The sequence below is a fragment of the Phasianus colchicus genome, chromosome 2, assembly GCF_987193195.1.
Source record: "Phasianus colchicus chromosome 2, bPhaCol1.hap1.1, whole genome shotgun sequence".
In the NCBI taxonomy this organism is placed as follows: Eukaryota; Metazoa; Chordata; class Aves; order Galliformes; family Phasianidae; genus Phasianus; species Phasianus colchicus.
The window spans coordinates 63,415,284-63,434,974 of record NC_143437.1 but is presented as its reverse complement, the minus strand read 5'-3'; the positions used below and the strand labels follow the sequence as shown (position 1 = coordinate 63,434,974).

The following is a 19,691-nucleotide window of genomic DNA, read 5'->3' as shown; positions in this document are numbered from 1 at the left end:
GGGCCTGCTGGGAGCGGCGAGGCCCGCCCGTGGGCAGTGCGGCGCGCGGCGGGGCGGCGGCCGCCATCTTGCGCTCTGGCTGGGGGCCGAGCGCCGCGCTCCGCGCAAAGCGCAGCGGGGTTCTCTCGCCTCGGGGGCGGCGGGCGCCGTGCGTTCCCGCTGCGATGGGTAAGAGCCGGTGGGTCGGGGTGGGCCGCGTTCGGCGTCCGGGCGGGGCGCGGTGCCCAGTGCTGCGTGGCCGGGCTCCTGCCTGCCCGGAGGCGCTGGGCTGTGGCGGGGCGATGCCGCGCACGGTGCCGGGACTGTCCCGCAGCGCCGGGACGGGGGCTGCCCTCCTCCCGCCGCCGGCAAGAGCGCTTCCCCGTAGTCTTTTCGAGGGACGGGAAGCGTCGCTAGCCGAGCCGAGGCCGGGTGCCCTCCGTCCGAGCAGCTGACAAGCGAGACTGGATCTGACGCGGCGCCCAGCGCGCCCTGGGCCGGGCGAGGGCTTCGCGCGGTCTCTCCGGGCACTGAGGGGCAGCGAGGGGAGCCCTGCGGCGGGGCGGCCGCCACCGGGGCACAACAGGTGGGCGGTGTGTGGGTTGTGGCGGCCGCGGGGGGCGGTGATAACGCAGGCGTAGCAGATGTGTGGTCTGGATACAGTCGTGATGCCTGAGTAGATAAAGCACCGCTCGACTGTCTGCCCTTCTGGTTCTTGTTCCGAAGCCCTCGTGGGACGGGGCCGAAGCTATGGTTTCTGTAGCTTTTCTTTTTGAGGAGAGCTTCCTTCTGCTTGGTCTTTTATATAGAGCTTGGGTTACTTTGGGGTTACTTTTAATACAGGCTTCTCAGCTTTGGTTCCTTACCTGGCCTGGCAGGTGTACTGGCCCAACTCATTCCTCAAGGCATGAGTGATTAAGAAGGCGATGGTGTTTGAGGACTAGTTAAGAGTTGCCAGACAAAATGCTTTTGTTAAATTGTACTTTGGAAGCTCTGTGAGTTAGAAGACAGTGACTTCATACGGCATCTTACGCAGCTCTGTGTCCAGAAATGGCAATAATTTGTAAAGGTTCTCATGGAGCAGTTGTGTTTGGTTGAAACAGCTTGCTGACCCCTCGGGGTGTCCTGATGGTGCCAGCCTAACAATGTGAGCTGGTTGCTTTTTACAGCCTGTGTTTGTTACTCAGCAGGCCTTGATACTGCTGATATTAAACAAAATGAAAAATAATAATAATAATAATCTCAGCATGGGAGTTGGAAGAGAACTGTGACCATGGTTCAGATAGGCTTATGCATGTTTCTTTGTTGTGAAAGAATTCCAAACAGCTGAATTTGCTTAGAGTATTGAATCACAGTTTTGACAGTTATTTCTTCAAATGAAGGCTATGGTTTTAGCTTTGAATATTAGCACTGGGCTGTTCACAACCTTTTTCAGTCAGTTTGATCATTTCAGTAGCAGAATCATGTTGTATCACTCTTTTCTTTACGCAGCTGATATGGCTCACAGGCAGATTCTAATCTTCCCTGTACATCAAAAGAACTGTTAATTAAGGATGAGTCATTTTTATTATTATTATTATTTTAAATTTAAAATTGTGAAGGAATACTTGTCTGGATGCTATTAACCATTGATTCTTTTTTTCCTGTAGAGTTTTTCTGTATACAGATTAAAAGGAAATTTAGCATAACCTTTAGATCATGTTTTGCATTTCTATGATAGGTATTAAGAAAGTAATGAAGAAACTATGCAGTGAGGCAATAAGTGAAGCAGTAATTACAGCAGGTTTTCTTCTGGGATTTGTTTTTGAGAGAAGAAACCAAATTCCTGTACTTGCTGATGGTGACAGACATTTATTCCTTCAAATTTAGGTCAAAATTTAGCAACATAATGGTTTTGCTTTTATTGTCTTATTTTGCTCCTAAGATCAGTAACTTCATTTTGCAGTTGCTTATGCTCCTTAATGAGGTGCCTGATCTCTGAAGTGACTTGTGGTTTAATCTGCAGTTCAGAAATGGCTGTATAGGAAAGATGTTTCTATGATTTCTCTTTTGGAGATTTTTGTTGGTGAACTGGGTGTTGCCAGCAGCTACAGGAGTATATACCTGTTGCTTTAGATACTTTTCTAGTATGAGAGATAGTAGGTTTGCCTTTCAAGGTTTGGCCTGTTGCAGTGATTCCTTTTTTTTTCTTCTTCTTTTTTTTTTTTTTTATAGACATCATGTCAAGCCCAGGGAAAGATAACTTCAGAATGAAAAGCTACAAAAATAATGCACTTAATCCTCAAGAAATGCGCAGACGAAGAGAAGAGGAAGGAATCCAGCTTCGGAAACAGAAAAGGGAAGAACAAGTAAGCATTTTGATGAGCTGTTAACTGTTAAGTGCTCATGAAGTTGAATTCAGATATGTGAAAGGACTTGAGCAGATTCCTCCTGTTAAGTAGAAGCCAGAGCACCAAATTAAAAGTCTGTTTTCTGTGCAGTCTTGGGGAGCACCAGGCACCTCTCAGTAGGATTATAAATCAGAAAGCTGAACAGAAGCCCTATAGGTCACTGTGGCATTTGAAGTAGAGACCTGTGTCTTAAATCTAGTCCTTAGTCTCGTTTTCAACATGTGAGTGGAAGACTGAGCTGAAAGGCTAACCTTATTTCTGGTAAGAATGGGAAAACCTGCATTCTCTTCTATAGTTTGCACCAGAGATGTACTATTAGAAGTGAGAAGAATGTACTTCAAATTGCCCGAGAGTTTCTCTACCATAGCCTAGTGTAGTGGTCAACAAATAGTAGTCTGTAAACATGAATTTACAGATATTTTAATACAATATTTAAGTTGTCTTTATTGATTTTGATTTTTACTTTTTAGTGATTAGAGTACTGTATAATTTCATAGTTGGTGATAATTCCTTTCCCCAAAATATTTAGTAGTTCATTGCCTGGAAAATGAGGAATATAGTTTGTTCTTCTGCTTACTCTAAAGTGGCTGACTTTTGTCTCCCACCACCTAGTGTGTCCCAGGCACTGATCTACAGTCCCCTCTGAGGTGGGCGTGCTTACCCTTCTCCTGGGAGAGTGGTGCTACTGCATGGAAAAAGAATTTATATTAGTTGGGCCAGAGAGGTAAGAGTAAGAGGTAGTATGCTGCTGGAGCATTTACCTGTGATTGAGTTCATCTGAATTGCAGTTCCTGCTGAAAGTTCTGTGTATTTTGTAATAAGTGCTCCGTAGGGAAATAGTTTATTAAAACAAACAAAGAGAAAAACATTGTTTCCCATGCTGAATGTTGTAATAGTTGAGAATACCTTGACCATAATTGCTGGACTGGTGTTTTCAGCTCCTTTAGCACTGGTAGGATCAAGTCTGTGCAGGGAAATGAGACTGGTTTTGCTCCAGAAGAAGTTATAAATTGTAGATAGACTGTCTTCCTGGACAAAAATGGTTTATGTTTTTGTCATTTACATTTTACAAGATCCTGTATGGCATTGTTGAGTGCTAGGAAGAATGGCTGATTTTCTAGAAGAGGAACGTTGATTCTTCTTCCATTTGTTGGTTGTTTTAATTATAAAACCTTGTTTATGTTCAGGACTGTGCAGTTATTAGGGTCAAAGTTTGTGCCCAATCCAGAGTTTGATCAAGCAAAGGAGAGAATGCTTTGTTTTAAGTTCCTATTTGAAATATAACTACATGTACACATGGTGTTGCTCATTTAATTTTGGCAACATATGACCACAGAAATACTGAAATGTCTAGACAACTTTGAGAACAAAACTTTCTTTGGTACTTAACAGGAGTTTTCATTATGCTTACTGATGAAATCTGAGACACTCAGTGGTCTGAGATTCTAACATTTATTTTTAAGGTTACCAACATGATATTCTTAGAATTGCTAATAATTGCGATTTTAAGTGTAATAGTCAATTAAAGGTACTAATTTTGGATTTGGTCTGTGGAAATAAACAGGCTAACGTGATTGTTATGTTTGCATGCTAGTAAATGAGGAGGTACTCATTAAGCATAGCTTATTGAATACTGCAGCACAGGTATGTATTTTAAACATTCATGGTGTTTGAAGCCAGTACCAAAACTTTTTTTGGATATAGAGAACATTTAAGGTTACATAATTTGAAATTTGCCTTCAGTCTATGTCATTTTTTTCCAACTATTATTTAAACACTTTTAGTTCTAGTTTTCCTTTGACTGTATACTAAATGTAGCTACTGTTCAACTGGCATGCAAGGAGATTTTACGCTTTCTTTTAAAGTGTGGAGTGCAGTGTGCTGAAACACAGACTTTGGCTTTGTGTTGATATTTTTTGCCTCAAAATTAAGAAAGAATACTGTTTCCCTCTTAAAAATAAATGCTAAACTACGAAGTATAAAACAATGAAAATAAAAAGATTTGTATCATCGTCATGTTTGTCTGAAAGACTTATAGATCTTTTCTTTGCTCAACACCTTTGTTTTTTTTAAAAAATTTTCGCCTGAAGTGTTGCAGCGCTATTTATCAAGATGCCGAATATAGCAGTGTTTTTTTCTGTTACGTTCTTAAAACTTTAAAGTAAAATTCCATTTGCGTGGATGAACTGGAAGGTGAGTGGTTGAAGTGTTTTGACTAGTATGGGTGAAAGCCATTGTCTTCAAGTAATAATCAGTATCCATTCTGTGATAAACTCCCCCCACATTTCTTCTTTGTTTAGCTCTTTAAACGCCGAAATGTTTCTCTCCCGGGAAATGAAGAATCTATGGTGGAAAGTCCAATTCAGGATCCTGACATCAGCTCTACTGTACCTATTCCAGAGGTAATCACTCTAGAATGTTTAGAATTCTATGTGTTTATACTGGTCCTACAAAATCTCTATTTCATTTTTAGGAAGAAGTTATTACAGTAGATATGGTGCAGATGATTTTCTCAGATGATCCTGATCAGCAACTCACAGCAACTCAGAAATTCAGAAAATTGCTATCTAAAGGTATGTAAGCGTTGCTTTTTCTTCTTTCTCTTATTTTATTATTACAGTTATTATTATATGCAGAAGCTTCTCAATTTGTAACAAAAACAGTACTAAATCTATTCTAACCTAATGACTAAATATGAAAAGCTTTATTATTCTGTTAAGTCTTCTGGACAAAATCACAAAAAAGGATATTTTGATCAAAGCACCCAAAGCAGTAACTAACAACAGCACGCTAACATTACTTGAATGTTTTGTTTTGTACTGAAAAAGTAACTGCAATGATCTTTTTTTGTTAGTCTTATGCATATGAGCTTTTTTATTTTTATCCCCCAGAGCCTAATCCGCCCATAGATGAAGTCATCCAAAAACCTGGAGTAGTACAGAGATTTGTGAAATTTCTAGAGAGGAGTGAGAATTACACACTGCAAGTGAGTTTGGTTGGTACTTGGTTAGGGTTTGGAATGGGGTCAGAAATCCTGAGAGCAGCTTTGGAAAGCATGTTGATTTAAATTTTTTTTTTTTTTAAATAAGAAAACATATCTATCAAAGCTGTAAGTTTTAGATATCTCAAGTTTTAACAATTGCCACTGGAATTGTAGCTCAACTCTTGTGAATTTCACAGTAGTCTTTAGGGTAACGTATTCAGCTGGTCATATATTTGGATGTAGAAAGAGAATTTCCAGAATGGTGTACTGAAAGCATCAGTGTAGATGTGAGCAGCATCTAGGGTTTTTTTGGGGGGGGGTTGGGGTTTTTTTTTTTTTTCTTGGAAATAGTGTACTGTTCTACAGTTGAAATTTTACAAAAGAAATAAAAATACATGAAAGCTTGAAAGCTAAAACTCTTGGAGAGAAATCTTGGAAAAATAAGTGACAAACAATAGGAGTAACTGGTAACCTTGTGCACATTTGCATTAAAATGACAGAGCATAGCATAAAAAGATTTATACCAGTTGGTAGAGATAATCTTACTGCACAGAAATTACAGTAACAATTATGTTTCAGTGGAAAGGAAAAAAGTTGGAAAAGTAACCTCTGGAACTCTTGTGTCAAACTGCCTACAATAGATTTTGGGGTTTTTTTTGGTTTTTTGCTGCTGAGTTATTTAACTTTTTTTTTTTTCTCCTCAACAGTTTGAAGCAGCTTGGGCTCTAACGAACATAGCATCTGGAACTTTTCTACATACAAAAGTTGTAATTGAAACTGGAGCTGTTCCAATTTTTATAAAATTGCTTAGTTCAGAACATGAAGATGTACAGGAACAGGTAACTGTTTTCTTGCAGTGTTTTGTAACTTTAAAATTCATTTAGGAATGTCTTTCCTTCCTTCCAGTTTTTTTTCTTTTTGTTCAGATAAAGAAATCTAAGTCCCATTGACCTATTATACCATTGATTTGATTCTAGGAAAACAGAAATTTGGATTCAGTGTTTTATTTCTGTTATGATCCCCAAGCCCCTTCCAATTTTTCTAAGTCCTTATGAACCTGTTTTGTTTCTTTTTTTAATATTGCTTAATAACGGAAGGAAAGCACCTCATTTCTTTTGTGCTATGTACAGGTGGACAGAATCTAAAACAGGGTAACAGAATATAGTGGAAAACAAAATGTTCTAGATTACAACGCAGCTTTATTTCTTAGATCCTTCTTCTTACAGTGTTTATCTGTGTCTTCCTGAATTTTTTTTGTTAGTTTTTCTTTTATTTTTATCTTTACATAATAGGTAATATTACTGACTTTGTGTAAGTCCACAGAAAATGCGGAATATAAATCAGTAGTCTTCTGAACTGTTATATTCAGAATTATGCTGCGACTTTTTGGATTCCATTGTGTTTGCTGTAAAAAATATGTAGATTATCTGTACAGATATGTAGATATCTGATTTGCAGATGTGTAAGTTCACTTGGATGCTTTCATTTTCAAGGCGGTGTGGGCTCTTGGTAACATTGCTGGTGATAACGCAGAATGCAGAGATTTCGTTTTAAACTGTGGAATATTACCACCCCTCTTGGAGTAAGTATTGTAAATTGTTACCAGCATAGGGTGGGAAAGATGATGTGATACATTCGTGTGATTCTAACTGGTTGGCTTCCCTGCTTTTTTTTTGTCTGTTGGCTCCAAGCTCCAGTCTTGTGTCTGGTTGTTGAGATGTGCCAGGAGACTGCTCGTTACATGAGCAGTGTTCCACTGGCAGATTTCTCTTCATTACGAGTATTATTCCACTGCTTACTGTACTTCTACAATGGGCTGTAAAGTAGCTTGATCACAGGGGAAAAAGCTACCCAACACAACTAGTATTCAATTTATTCGAAATTAAAATACCAAGTTGACTTAAAGCATTTTTAAAACAGCTTAAAGTAACGTAATGTGATTGCTTTCCTTGAGGATTTAAAGACTGAAGGGTTTGATAAGTTTTGATATGTATCTGAAAGTGAACCTGATTTTTCAGCTGTTGAATTTTTCCTGGTCCATTCTGTCAAAAAAAAGTAAAACAAATGAAAAAAAAATCTTCAAGTTCTAATATTTTATGCAGCCTTTATTAAAATATTAATTGGGTCTTATGAATTAAAACATTCATGTTAGCTCTAAGGTAGGTAGCATTTTCTAGCCACTTTAGAAAGGATTAGTCAAGTGATTTTTTTTTTTTTTTTTTCATATGAGCAGTGGCTTACTTTATTTGCATGTGTATTTATTTTAGGAATGTGATATTTGTGCAAATAACAGTCCCTGTAAGAAAATTCTCTGTCGTGTAAGCTATAAAGAGAAATAATGTAAAACTAGTGCCCAATAATAAGATTGTTTTTTTTTTTTGTTTTGTGATATAAGGCATTGATGATAATAATAGATGAGAAAAATATTTAACCTTTGCAACAATTTTTGATTTTTATTTTCTATCTCTCTTTGATAGACTGTTAACAAATTCAAATCGTCTTACCACAACTAGAAATGCAGTCTGGGCGCTCTCAAATCTCTGTAGAGGCAAGAATCCACCTCCAGACTTCAGTAAGGTATAATGAAGTACTCATTTCAAGAAATTGGAAAGCTATAGGAAGCTTCTGTTTGTAATATAATGCAGTCTTTGAATCTGGAGATAGACGAGACTGTGTGATCACATTAAAAACATAAAATTGAGTCTATTTGTTGTATCTGCTCAACATTTTCTACTTTGACGTGTTAGCAATAAAATTAAATAATTGAATGACTGAGAAGTTTGAGAAGTTTAGTGAGATGCAGGTAGTCATTCACTGAAGCAAGGACAAGCAAGGAGTACTTTTGGCACCAAATCCTTTTGGTCTGTGTTTTCTGCAGGTATGTGTTAGAGCATGTGAGTTATGATTGAAGTTTTTCTTTCTTACTTTCCTTTTTTATGCAGTGATTACTTAAGATATTGCAGGAATAAAATTTTCCTTGCTGTTTATAGACCAAAAAATTCAATTAATTCAGACTACCACATGACAGAGGCCCGTGTGCGCTCTCATTCACTTTATCTCCACTTTTCAGCTAGTTAGGAGTATTAGTTTTTTATTTTCAGTATGAGATTTAATTTCTGGTAATGGTAGTGGCAATAGAAAATGGAATAGAATCTTGAGTATTCTGGCTGATGTTAAAATGATCGCTAAATGTAATTTGGAGTCAATTTGTGTCTTAAAACTTCACTCACAGAGTACAGAGTTGCTACTTGTTAATCTCTCTGCAAGAATTATTACAAAAGGAGATCTCTGATGTCAGCTAATCAATCACCTCACAATTGCTCTAGCTAAGTTACGTCTTTCAGTAGTGTTTCATTCTGGCAGCAAAAAAAAATTCCTTGCTGCTTAAGCTATTTTAACTTTAGTGGAAGAGGATATCCTGTATGCAGCTGCTAATAAGAGTAGTTCCTTTCCTTCTTCCCCTTAGTGATAGTACTAGCAGGACACTGAAAAGAGGCTGAAATGTATAGCTAACACCAGGTTAAAGGATTAAGTTCTACAGAGAATGTGAAATTCCCAATCTGTTTTTGTTGTAACTTGTCAGATTTCAACGGGTGGTAAGGTAAATGTAGCTCACTCTGCTCCATCTGTTTGTGTGGAGCCTGAAGGGTATGAGGGTCAGAGCTTTTAGTTGAAATGAGGTTAGCCATAGCTTGTTTGATTCAGTGAATATTGATTTTACTCTGAGATTCTTTGTCTTAAAGTGACTGTAAATTGATTATTACAAATAACAAATTGTGCTTCTGTATAAAAAAAGATTGTTCTTTTGAATGATTCAGGAAAGCATCAGTAATTCTTGATCACCTGATTATCTCTGGAAGTAGGTAGTTCTTGTTAAAGCTGAGCAACCATATACCTAATGTAGTATCTGTGAATAAGTAGGCTGTTAATTGACATTTAGCCAGTTCACTTTGAATTTGATTTGAATTGGATGTCTAGTTTTAATCAGAAAATGTTTCACCTAGGTCCTGTTTCACTGATGAACTCATGGTTTGGCAGTAAATAGTGTTGCATTTGTGTGCCTTTGCAGAATGTTTTCTGAAATACACAAAACACTTAATTTTGCAACATTTTTCTTTAACCCAGGTTGCTCCTTGCTTAAATGTTTTATCAAGACTGTTGTTTAGCAGTGATCCGGATGTATTAGCAGATGCTTGCTGGGCCCTCTCTTACCTTTCAGATGGACCCAATGATAAAATTCAAGCTGTTATTGATTCTGGAGTGTGCCGAAGATTGGTAGAGTTGCTTATGTAAGTTGTCTCTTTACCAGTAACTGTCTTGTAATGTAGTTAATATTAATGAATACAACTGAGTTGTGTTTTTTCACCTGAAGTCTGAATTTATTTTATGAATCAATGAGCATATCAGTCTGATAGCTTTTCAGCTATTTCCTAGCTTGCTTGGCTCCTGGGATTTTTTCAGCGTTTGACGGTGAAAAATGCTTTCTCTAAAATACTCCTTGATGTTAAATAATAAGAACTAGGATTTCATTTGCATGAAAGAATGGAAAGGTGTTGACTGAAGATGAAGTTTTAATTGTGAATCAATCTCTCAGCTTAAAAATTTTAATTTTCATGTCGTATTTTTTTTTAACCTTTCTAGGAGATGTAGTCGAAATACAGATTTTTTTTTTTGAACTTACAAAATCTGGAGTCAGGCTTGTGCTACTTTTGAACTGTTGCAGAATACTTATTTTATGGTTTGTTGTTTTCCTAGAAAAGGAGACTTAAATTCCTGTGTTTGAATGGGGGAATGTTTGAATGAACCTGCAACATAGGTCAGATGGTAGTTCCCAACAATTTGTCAAACCTGTTTAAATAGCAGGAAAACAGGATGAAGTAATGCTGTGTTCTCTAAAACTAGAAGTATACCACCCAAAGCAAATCACTGCTAACTGAAAATTCAAAGTTACACTGTGCTACTTGGTAACATAAAGCAATATTTGTCTCCAGGCACAATGATTACAAGGTGGTATCCCCTGCATTAAGAGCAGTTGGAAATATTGTTACTGGTGATGATATCCAAACACAGGTAAGACATATTGATTTAAGAAAAATGAATTGTCTGGAAGGAAAGTAGTTGTAAAAATATCATACTAAATTACAATAGAATGCATGTCTAATACAAGTGTCTGTATAAGCCACATACATTAAGGTCACAAAAACACTCCAAGGGTTGGAACACCTCTTTTATGAGGACAGGCTGAGAGAGCTGAGGCTGTTCAACCTGGAGAAGAGAAGGTTTCAGGATGACCTGATAGTGGCCTTTCTATGTCTAAAGGGGGGCTATGAGAAGTAAGGGAACAGATTCTTTAGCAGGGTTTGTTGAGATAAGACAAAGGGAAATGGTTTCAAACTAAAAGACAGGAGATTTAGATTGGACATAAGAAATTTTTTGGAGTAGAGATGGTGAGGCAGTGAAACAAGGTTGGTTAAGAGAGGTGGCAGAAGACCTGTCTCTGGAGATGTTCAAGGTCAGGCTGGATGGAGATCTGAGCACCCTGATGGAGCTGTAGATGTCCTTGTTCCTTGCAGGGGAGTTGGGCTAATGGCCTTTAAGGTTCCTTCCAACTCAAAAGATTCTATGAAATGGAAGTGCAGGAAGCTGTACAAATCTGTACTGCTCATTTGACTTTTAGTTTAGTCTGGTGTTTTAATCATAAAATTCCTGCACTTTATTATGGCACTGCGGTAGAATGCTTCATTCTTGTATGGTATTTCAAATGCTGCTTTCCATTAATAATGGAATTATTTATTTTCCTAATTGGGAAATTCAGTTGTGTTCCAGTTCCCTTTTTCAAGCCTTGAAATGCAAAGTTCTCTTTGTTTTAAGCAGTGCGTACACTTTTTTTTGTTCATAAACTTGTGTATGATAGTCTGAATGATAAAAGTTTGTTACAGAGATACGTTTTTTAAATTTTGAAAAGTAGAATTGAATTTGAAGTAATGCAGGAAAGTTACCAAGGTCCTTTGAAGAAAATTGTGCCTGAAAGGCCTACACTACTAGTGTAAAAGGAAAATAGTGAAATCAGGTAATTGCCTAATTTATTGTGAGCTCTACTGGAGTAGATTTCATTAAGGAATTAGAAAATATATATCCTTTTAAAAAGAATGAACAAATTAGGTTTACACTTCCCATGCAGTCTTGGTGTCTTTAGTCTTTTGATGTGAACTTATATGAGAGCAGTTTCTTTCAAATTGTATGGACAACTGGATTTCTATTCAGACAGTACAGTATTGAGCGAATGCTGGATGTTATTTTTGATACTTTTTGTAATGTAAATTTGTTGCAAAGTACGCTTCTTTTGAATTTACCTCTAATGTGATTTATCTGTGCATATACATACACAAATCAATCTTCAATTCTCCAATTATTTTAGGTGATTCTAAATTGCTCTGCGTTACCCTGTCTCTTGCATTTGCTTAGTAGTCCCAAGGAATCTATTCGAAAAGAAGCATGTTGGACTGTTTCTAATATTACTGCAGGAAACAGAGCTCAAATTCAGGTACAAACTATATATAATAATTTGGATGGGGTTGTTTTTGCTTGTTTACTTGATTTTCATTCGCAAAGGGAAATAAAATGCTACACTGATTGCATTACTTGTTGTAGTCCTAACAGTCTATAATTTTGTGTAAGTTTTGAATGTCTTGAATGAAGTGGCCGAAGTGAAGTTCTGTTGAGATAAGTAAGGCTTGATTTCCAGTTGAAAATTTTGTGCTTATGTCACATGGTTTTTCAGTAGATCTACCTGGTAAGGTGTATCCTGATCACCAGAGAGAAATCAACTAATTGCAATGTTGGAATAGTTCTGAATTTTGTTTTAGCATTTGTAGTTAGTGCAATGCCTTCTAAGAAAACACTGCTTCCTTTGATATGAACAGGTATCGCTTACCACTGTAGTGAGGATATTAATCTTTTTGCTCTCTGTATATGAACCTTCATCAATTATCGTTATCCTCTTTCTATCTCCTAGGCAGTTATAGATGCAAATATTTTTCCAATATTGATCGAGATTCTTCAGAAAGCTGAATTTCGTACCAGAAAAGAAGCAGCATGGGCCATAACTAATGCAACATCAGGAGGAACCCCTGAACAGATTAGGTAAGCTTGTGTGTTGTTGTTTTCTCTGTCTAGATACCTTTTCTAAGGCATTTTCTTCCTCAAATTGAGTCCTGACAAACAGAGCAACAAAAAACTAAGCATAACTATAATTTTTTTAATCTCTGTCTATATGCTGACTTAAACACGTAGAAGCTCAGAAAAAATTCAGAAAATTTATGCAGTGGAATTAATAAACTAACTCAGTTAATTTGGTTTTGGGGTATTAAATGTAAACCTTTCATGGGATTATTTTCCAGAGTCAATATTACGCTGTCAGGCACTATGTAAACATTCAGCAAACAGTGTGAGTGTTTTGAAAATGGAAAACTTTAGGACAGTTATTTAGAAAGCTTGTGCAATATGATTGCATCTCTATGTAGGAGGACTTTAGGAGTTTCAGTGGTTTCTTCACGTACTTAAACTCACTAACAGTGTTACTTCATGCTGATAGCTAACTTTTTCCAAAATGGGATTTGATTTTAAAACCTACTTAGCAACTATCAAAATGCTACAGAGAGTGAACTTGTTGAATAACTGGAATAAAATGCATTCTGAGAAACATGGTGATCAGTTTTAATCCATAGTTGACAAACAGATTTTAAAATGATAGTGTAAAGTATTAAAAATTTAAAAACCTGATTGCACAAAATTATGTAGCAACTCCACCAGCATGTTCAGGAGATTTGTTGCAATAAGTGCATGTTCTTTTTATTTAAAAGAGAAACAAAGAAAAAAAACCCACCTCATTCTGATTTTCTTACTGTACTGCCACTACATGTTTTCAGTGGTAAGGAAAGTTTTTTTGGAATTGTGTATGTATTGTTGGTAGTTTGAGTTTGTTTTTGTTATTTTAATTGCTTGCACAATGTGTTATCTTAAATTTAATAGTAGATCTTCAAATACCAAACATACATCATGTATGTAATAGCACAAAGGTTGCTTCTTACCACAAAATACAGAGATGCTATCATTGTCATGAAATTTTGGCACTTCTAAGATCCCCAAGATACTACTGTCCAGCTGCAGGAGAATTTAAAGTAACTAATAAATATTTAAACAATCTTTTGTTTCAGACAAACATTAGTGTTAACATTTTCCATGCAGACTAGAAACAAGGACACAGGTAACATCTTCCAGAAGTTAGGATTTTGTGCAAAATTGTAAAAAGGTTGCTCAGAATCACAGTATTTTGTTGTATTTCCTGTTATGTCCTATCCAGTAGGTAATACTAGTATCTTGATGGGCTAACAGTGTGAAATGTGTTGGTTCAGAGCAATTGTCCCCTCTTCTTACTTTGCATGATTTTTTTTTCACTGCAAAGTTTCTAATGTCTGAGAAAAGAACTTACTGCCAATACTATCTTTTTCTTGTGTACTTGTTCAAATCATATTTATGGAGGAAAAGAAGGTGAATAGACTACAAATGTGGAAGTCCAGTTAGGAATGTACATTAAATTTTCTCATTAGGATAAATTAGAATATTTATTGTATTTCAGACTGAGGTTATCCTTGTGTTTCATGCTTTAGATTATTTGTTGCAGTTGTTTCAGCCATTTCTTTTATAACAAAATGATGGCTAATGTGTGCCAGTGTCATGTAAGAGTAAGTGTGCTGGTTTATCAGTCCTTCTTTTCCACCCCAACCTCTTCTGTTTTTTCTGCTGTCCTAAAGGTATTTGGTAGCACTCGGTTGTACCAAGCCTCTTTGTGACCTCCTGACTGTGATGGATTCAAAAATAGTACAGGTGGCCTTGAATGGACTTGAAAATATTCTGCGTCTTGGAGAACAAGAGTCTAAGCAAAACGGAATGGGCATTAATCCTTATTGTGCCCTTATAGAGGAAGCATATGGTAAGAATTTACTTATTGTAAGGCTACATACCTAAATTTACCTGTTCCGGGGAAATGTAAAAAATGTAGTGAACTATTCTGGTGAGCGTAGTATAAGAATTTTTAATTCAAGTAGACTTTAAATCATTGCAAATTAAGTATTGGCATAAATTGATCACCTAAACCCAAAGCATAGTTTTGTTACTTTAATATATAATTCTGTCCTGTTCAGTTTCATTACCGTATAGAGATGAATGATCAGAGTTAGTTTTGCTTATTCCTAAAGTCAGTCACTTTTTAACATATTAAATAACAGTAATTGCAAGAATTCATAATAAGTTTATGACTATATGTGGAAGTATTTTGTTTAATTTCTGGAATTAAACTGCATTTCAAAAGCAGTTTAAACTATCAAAACTAAAATTACGTTTGTGAAATTTCTTGGCTAGATACTTCTGACTTACAATTTAAACATAGTTTTTGTTATCGTAATGAATTCAGCATTATTTATGGAGGCTTATCTTTTTGTAGTTTCTGACAGCATAAAAATGGCAGATGTCTGTGTTTCAGCAACTGATCATAACAGTTCTGGATGACTGTATTATATCTAACCAGATAGTACTAACTTTTCTTCCAAGTAGGCACTAAATCTGAATTCTCTGTTGAGGAGGTGCATTTCTAAAATCTGCAACCTGCAGGACCTTTTTTGTAGCCTAACATATAAGAGGAATAAAAATATTTACTTAGCTTAATGAAGTTTATTCTGGTCCGAATCCTGTTGAAAGTCTGTTCTAAATTTACATACACATAGATTACTTACACATAGAGAACCTAGACAATAATTATTTGCTAGTTGAGTAGGCTGTTGAAGCTCAGTAGGAGAAATAGTTGATGGCATCACACTTATTTCTCCAGCCTCTATCGTAACCAGAAGAATTTCTTTTTCGCTCTTCCTAATTTGATGTAAATTGAAACTGAAACATCTTAAACAGCTAAAAATGAGTTCTGAGTCTTCATCTACCTGACCTCCAGGTACTCTGATAGCAGGTTATTTCCTCCAGCTTGCACGTGATAAGTCTTTGGAAACAAAGCATCATCAAATTATAGACTAAATTTGAAAAAAGTGATAGTAGGCTGATAGATACGATGATAGAATTTAGTGTTTTTGAAGACTGTGAGAGTAAAAGAAAAGAAATGAAGGTATTGGAAATGGCTGTGGCAAGCAGTTTTATGCTATCGTGACTGCACACTTACTTGATTTCTGTATACAAATTCTATGTAGATACAATAGGCTCTTCCTCTCTAGATTAATTTATATTCTTTTAGTATAAAAAATAGTTTGAACAGCAGAAGGTGTTGCAGAAAATGAAACATAGAAATACATGGGTTAAGAAGTCAGTAATATATCCATTAAGAGCATTTGACATGGGGGAAAAAAAGGCAAAAAGAATAGAGAGGGAGGGAAAAAAAAAAAAAAAGAAAAAACACAACCACACTACTGTATGTGAAAATCAGTTAAATAAAAGAAATGCAACCCCAAACCATCTCAGTTCATCTAAGTACCACCACAAAGGTTTTATACTTAGAACCAGTTTCCCTTTAAATTCTTCTGAAGAAACTAGATCATGAAAATGTTTTGTTTTGAACTTAGGACTTGATAAAATTGAATTTCTTCAGAGACATGAAAACCAGGAGATCTACCAAAAGGCTTTTGAACTCATAGAGCATTACTTTGGCGTTGAAGAAGAGGATTCCAGTATTGCACCTCAGGTGGATGAAAGTCAGCAGCAGTTTGTTTTCCAACAGCAGGAGGCTCCAATGGACGGGTTTCAGTTGTGAACTATTCGAGTGAAGACGAGTATAAAATGTATACACTTGTAGAGTTTTTGTTTGTTTTCCTGAAGTTTTTTCTTTATGGCCAAAGGTAGAGGGAAAGTTGAGTATGTTTTGCAGAAATAGATGAAGAAGCAGCTCATGCACTTTTGTATTTTGTTAGATACAACTGTTCTTTGTTCTGTACTTGTTTGGGTTTTTTTTTGTTCTCATATGTACAGAAAACAACTGTGAGTAATCATGTCTAAAGTAAAGCATTACATGTGATTTAACAGGAACTGCTAAGATAAGACTTAAAAGGATTTTAGGCAGTAGTTCTGAATTTTTCTTGTAGTCTCAAACTCCAGATCAGCAATACAGTTACTGACAGTTGTATTTTTGGCAGTAGGCTTGACTTGCCCAGTCTATCAAATCTACCTCTTGTACTGAAGCACTGAACATTGCTTCAGAACTAAGGCATGAAATAAAGATGAGCTTGTTAGAAGCTGAATTGGAATGTGAAAAATATTTATTTAAATTATGAAACTTCCACACATTACTTACTTTACCACACACTGTTGGAATTTATTTATAAAATGTATTTAAAGGCATAAATACATATATATAATGATAATTTCACAATATATAATACTGAGTACCTGAAAAAGCTTTTACACAATTATGTGGGAAGAGACTGTTTCAGAGGTTTTCAAATTGGAATCAGCAGGGAGCTTGCTGGTCATTTGGTGCTTGCTCTGTAATTAAAGCTGCTAAATGGCATTTAAAGTCAGCCACAATACTTTGCTGTGGAAGCGGTTGCTGTAGTTACCACAAGAATGCTGCAATCATGGATGACAGAGATGGTCATTTGTACAGTTGGAAATACAAAGCAGATGGTTTACAGCTGTCTCCTGCCAAAATGTAGTAACAGCACTTCAGTTAGGGAAACGTTGCAGTGTTGGTCTTTCTAGTAACAGTAGTTTCTTAAAGGTTGTGAGAAAGTAGATGTTACATTTCTGACCAAATATGCTACCACCACTTGAGTTGTTCTGTAAGTTAGCTAACTCAGTTCTCTTCTGGTAAGACAATGAAAATACTGCAGTGAGGAATGAATAGAGAATCACTCCTTTCCAGCTAATTGACAATTTGTTATACTGTAAATACACACTAAGTTTGTGGACACCAAAACTAACTAGAAGTTAGTGTATTCCAAATATTTAGGCTCTACAGTGCACAGTGTTTGCTGTTTAAACACTAACAGAAACAGAATTCTAATATTCACGTTAACAGTTTTGAGTACAGAAAAATGTGTGCTGTGCTTGGACTTGCATATATGTAGTGTCTCTGGAATATTAGTAGATGTTTCATTTGGATAAACTAATACTTTGGATTAACTAAAGTATGATTTCTTTTTTTACCTGTAATTAATGTATTATCTTCAAACTCCTGGGTTAAGAGAGTTGGCATATGGCAGCATTTCATACTTCATAAAAAGCTGCAATTTAAACATGAAATTACTTATCCCATGGCACTGTGCACAATATTTTAATGCACTGAAGAATACATACTAAAGGTGATATCATTTACAGTACCATTTTATATTTAGACTTTTTTATGTGCAAGTTAGGATTCTAAGATGTTTTGCTTTGATGTTGCAGCAATATATATTGTACTGTAATTGAATGTGGGACTTGAAGTGGATTTTTTAAGATGAATGGTCAGTTTTGACTAAGATGTAACTGGGAGGAATGAAATCTCTTTTTGAAGTCTTTTTACTGGAATTTAGACGTGTAAGGGGTGTGTATATAGGAGTGCTGTTACTTTATGAACTCTGAATAATGAGATATTTTATCAAATGACACTTTAAACCTAGATTTGTACAGCATACAATGGTTTTGAATAGTGTGATAATCTGAGTTACAGCTGCCAAATTTTCATATAATATTAGATGATTGTATTTGTGCCCTTTTTACTCTTACAGTTTTTGGTTTGCATATGCTGACCTTCCTTCTTACCATCTGCTCAAAGTACAGGGTAGTGATCATGGAAATCTGCTAGGATTGCTAGTAAATACTGAATTTCAGTGTTCTTCTAGTGTAGAAATAAAGAATTCAGGTAACAGGGTATTCCATTATTTCTATCAAACTTGTTTTGATAATGTTATGTAACCAGTTGTGCCTGCTTTTTATTTGGAGGACCTTACAAACACTGCATTTATAAGCCTCTCTAACTTAAACCAAATCTGAACTATAAAAATCTTGATTAGAAGACTTGAAAATGAAATGAGGGGGCGTACAAAGTATTATATTTGTTTTGAAAGAATGTCTTCAGTTTTGTGGATATGTTGTCTGAACAGTTAGTAACTGCACTTTATGCATTTAGATAAATATATTTCATGTCTGATATATTTAAATGTAATAGTTTAAAAGGGAGATAAAAGTGATGGGCTTTATCTAATGAAACAGTTATTTGAACTCAACACTTGGTTTACTCTGACGTTGTTCAAAAAAATATCTTTGTAAGCATAAAAAATGGTCCTTCCTGTTATATCATTGGATTTCTTGCACGTTTGGTTAAAAGCACATTAATGAACAGTATAAAAAGATGACATCTTACAGTCAACTCTGGTCTAGTCATCTGTCCGTAGAGATGTGAGCATGACAATGTTGCCTAAACAGATGAAACTACTGAAGGGAAAAACAACAACTGAAAAAAGCATTTTGGTGTTTGTATGATATACTGATGTGCCCCATCATTTGTGAAGTCTGTTTCAAAATACAGTTTTGGGGAGTTTTGGTATTGGGCACCATTTGTTTTGCTTAAATGTGAATACCAGCTAGTTAATCTATGCAAAACATAGAATTTATTTTTCAGTTCCCTACTCTTGACACACTGAATCATATCTGAGTTTTTCATCGTTGCACTTTTGTCTGAGGACTGATTCATACAGCTTTTTAATTTTCTAGTGTTTGCTTTAAAAACTGTTGCTAGCAGCAATCAAAAAATAGTAATAATGATGGCCCAGAAACAAGTTGTAGGAGAAGTTTGCAAATGGAAAGTTTCTGTTGTCAGGTCTGTCTTTAAAAAAAAAAAAAAAAAAAAAAAAAGAAGATGCACTATTGTCTTTCCTTTGTTCTCAGTTGGTTTAAATTTATTAAATTGTCCAACTGAGGATTTTTGTCATTGGTCTGCCAGCTGATAAAATTTCAACAGTGACCTCAAGAATTCACTGAAATCTGGAATGAGAAATTTCAGTTACCGCACAAGATCTTCATATAATGTGTACAAACTTAACATACCTGTATTATCTTCAGATAGCAATAGTGCATCTTTAAAATCCAGGCCAAAGGCCCGTTACTGTAACAAAACACATATGAGTAGTATGCAATATTAGGGAATGTTAAATCTCCAAATACCGTACAGAAACCAATAAAGACCTATTTTGCAGAAATGTGCTTATTTGGTGTTTTAATGAGTGTGGCTTCTTAAGCTGGAAAACACAAATGCCATTTTGAATACAACATTGAGGAAAATGAATTTGGAAAGGCTGGTTTGT

At 36.0% G+C, this 19,691-nt stretch overlaps 1 protein-coding gene across 2 annotated transcripts; it reads left to right on the top strand.

Moving 5' to 3' along the window:
* The first annotated feature begins 1 nt into the window (after nucleotide 1).
* KPNA5 (karyopherin subunit alpha 5) lies at nucleotides 2-19,596 on the top strand. Of its 2 annotated transcripts, XM_031610722.2 has the most exons (14): nucleotides 2-168; nucleotides 2,194-2,327; nucleotides 4,670-4,771; nucleotides 4,843-4,942; nucleotides 5,261-5,355; nucleotides 6,060-6,191; nucleotides 6,846-6,934; nucleotides 7,830-7,929; nucleotides 9,478-9,641; nucleotides 10,344-10,422; nucleotides 11,771-11,896; nucleotides 12,368-12,495; nucleotides 14,166-14,344; nucleotides 15,975-19,595. In XM_031610722.2, exons 1-14 carry the CDS (start codon nucleotides 165-167, stop codon nucleotides 16,160-16,162), a joined length of 1,620 nt encoding a protein of 539 aa, XP_031466582.1. In that variant the 5' UTR covers nucleotides 2-164; the 3' UTR covers nucleotides 16,163-19,595. The 2 variants fall into 2 exon arrangements, with proteins under 2 accessions (XP_031466582.1, XP_031466581.1); XM_031610721.2 differs by lacking the exons at nucleotides 2-168; nucleotides 2,194-2,327 and adding an exon at nucleotides 2,334-3,093 and having other exon boundaries at nucleotides 15,975-19,596.
* Nucleotides 19,597-19,691: the final 95 nt, after the last annotated feature.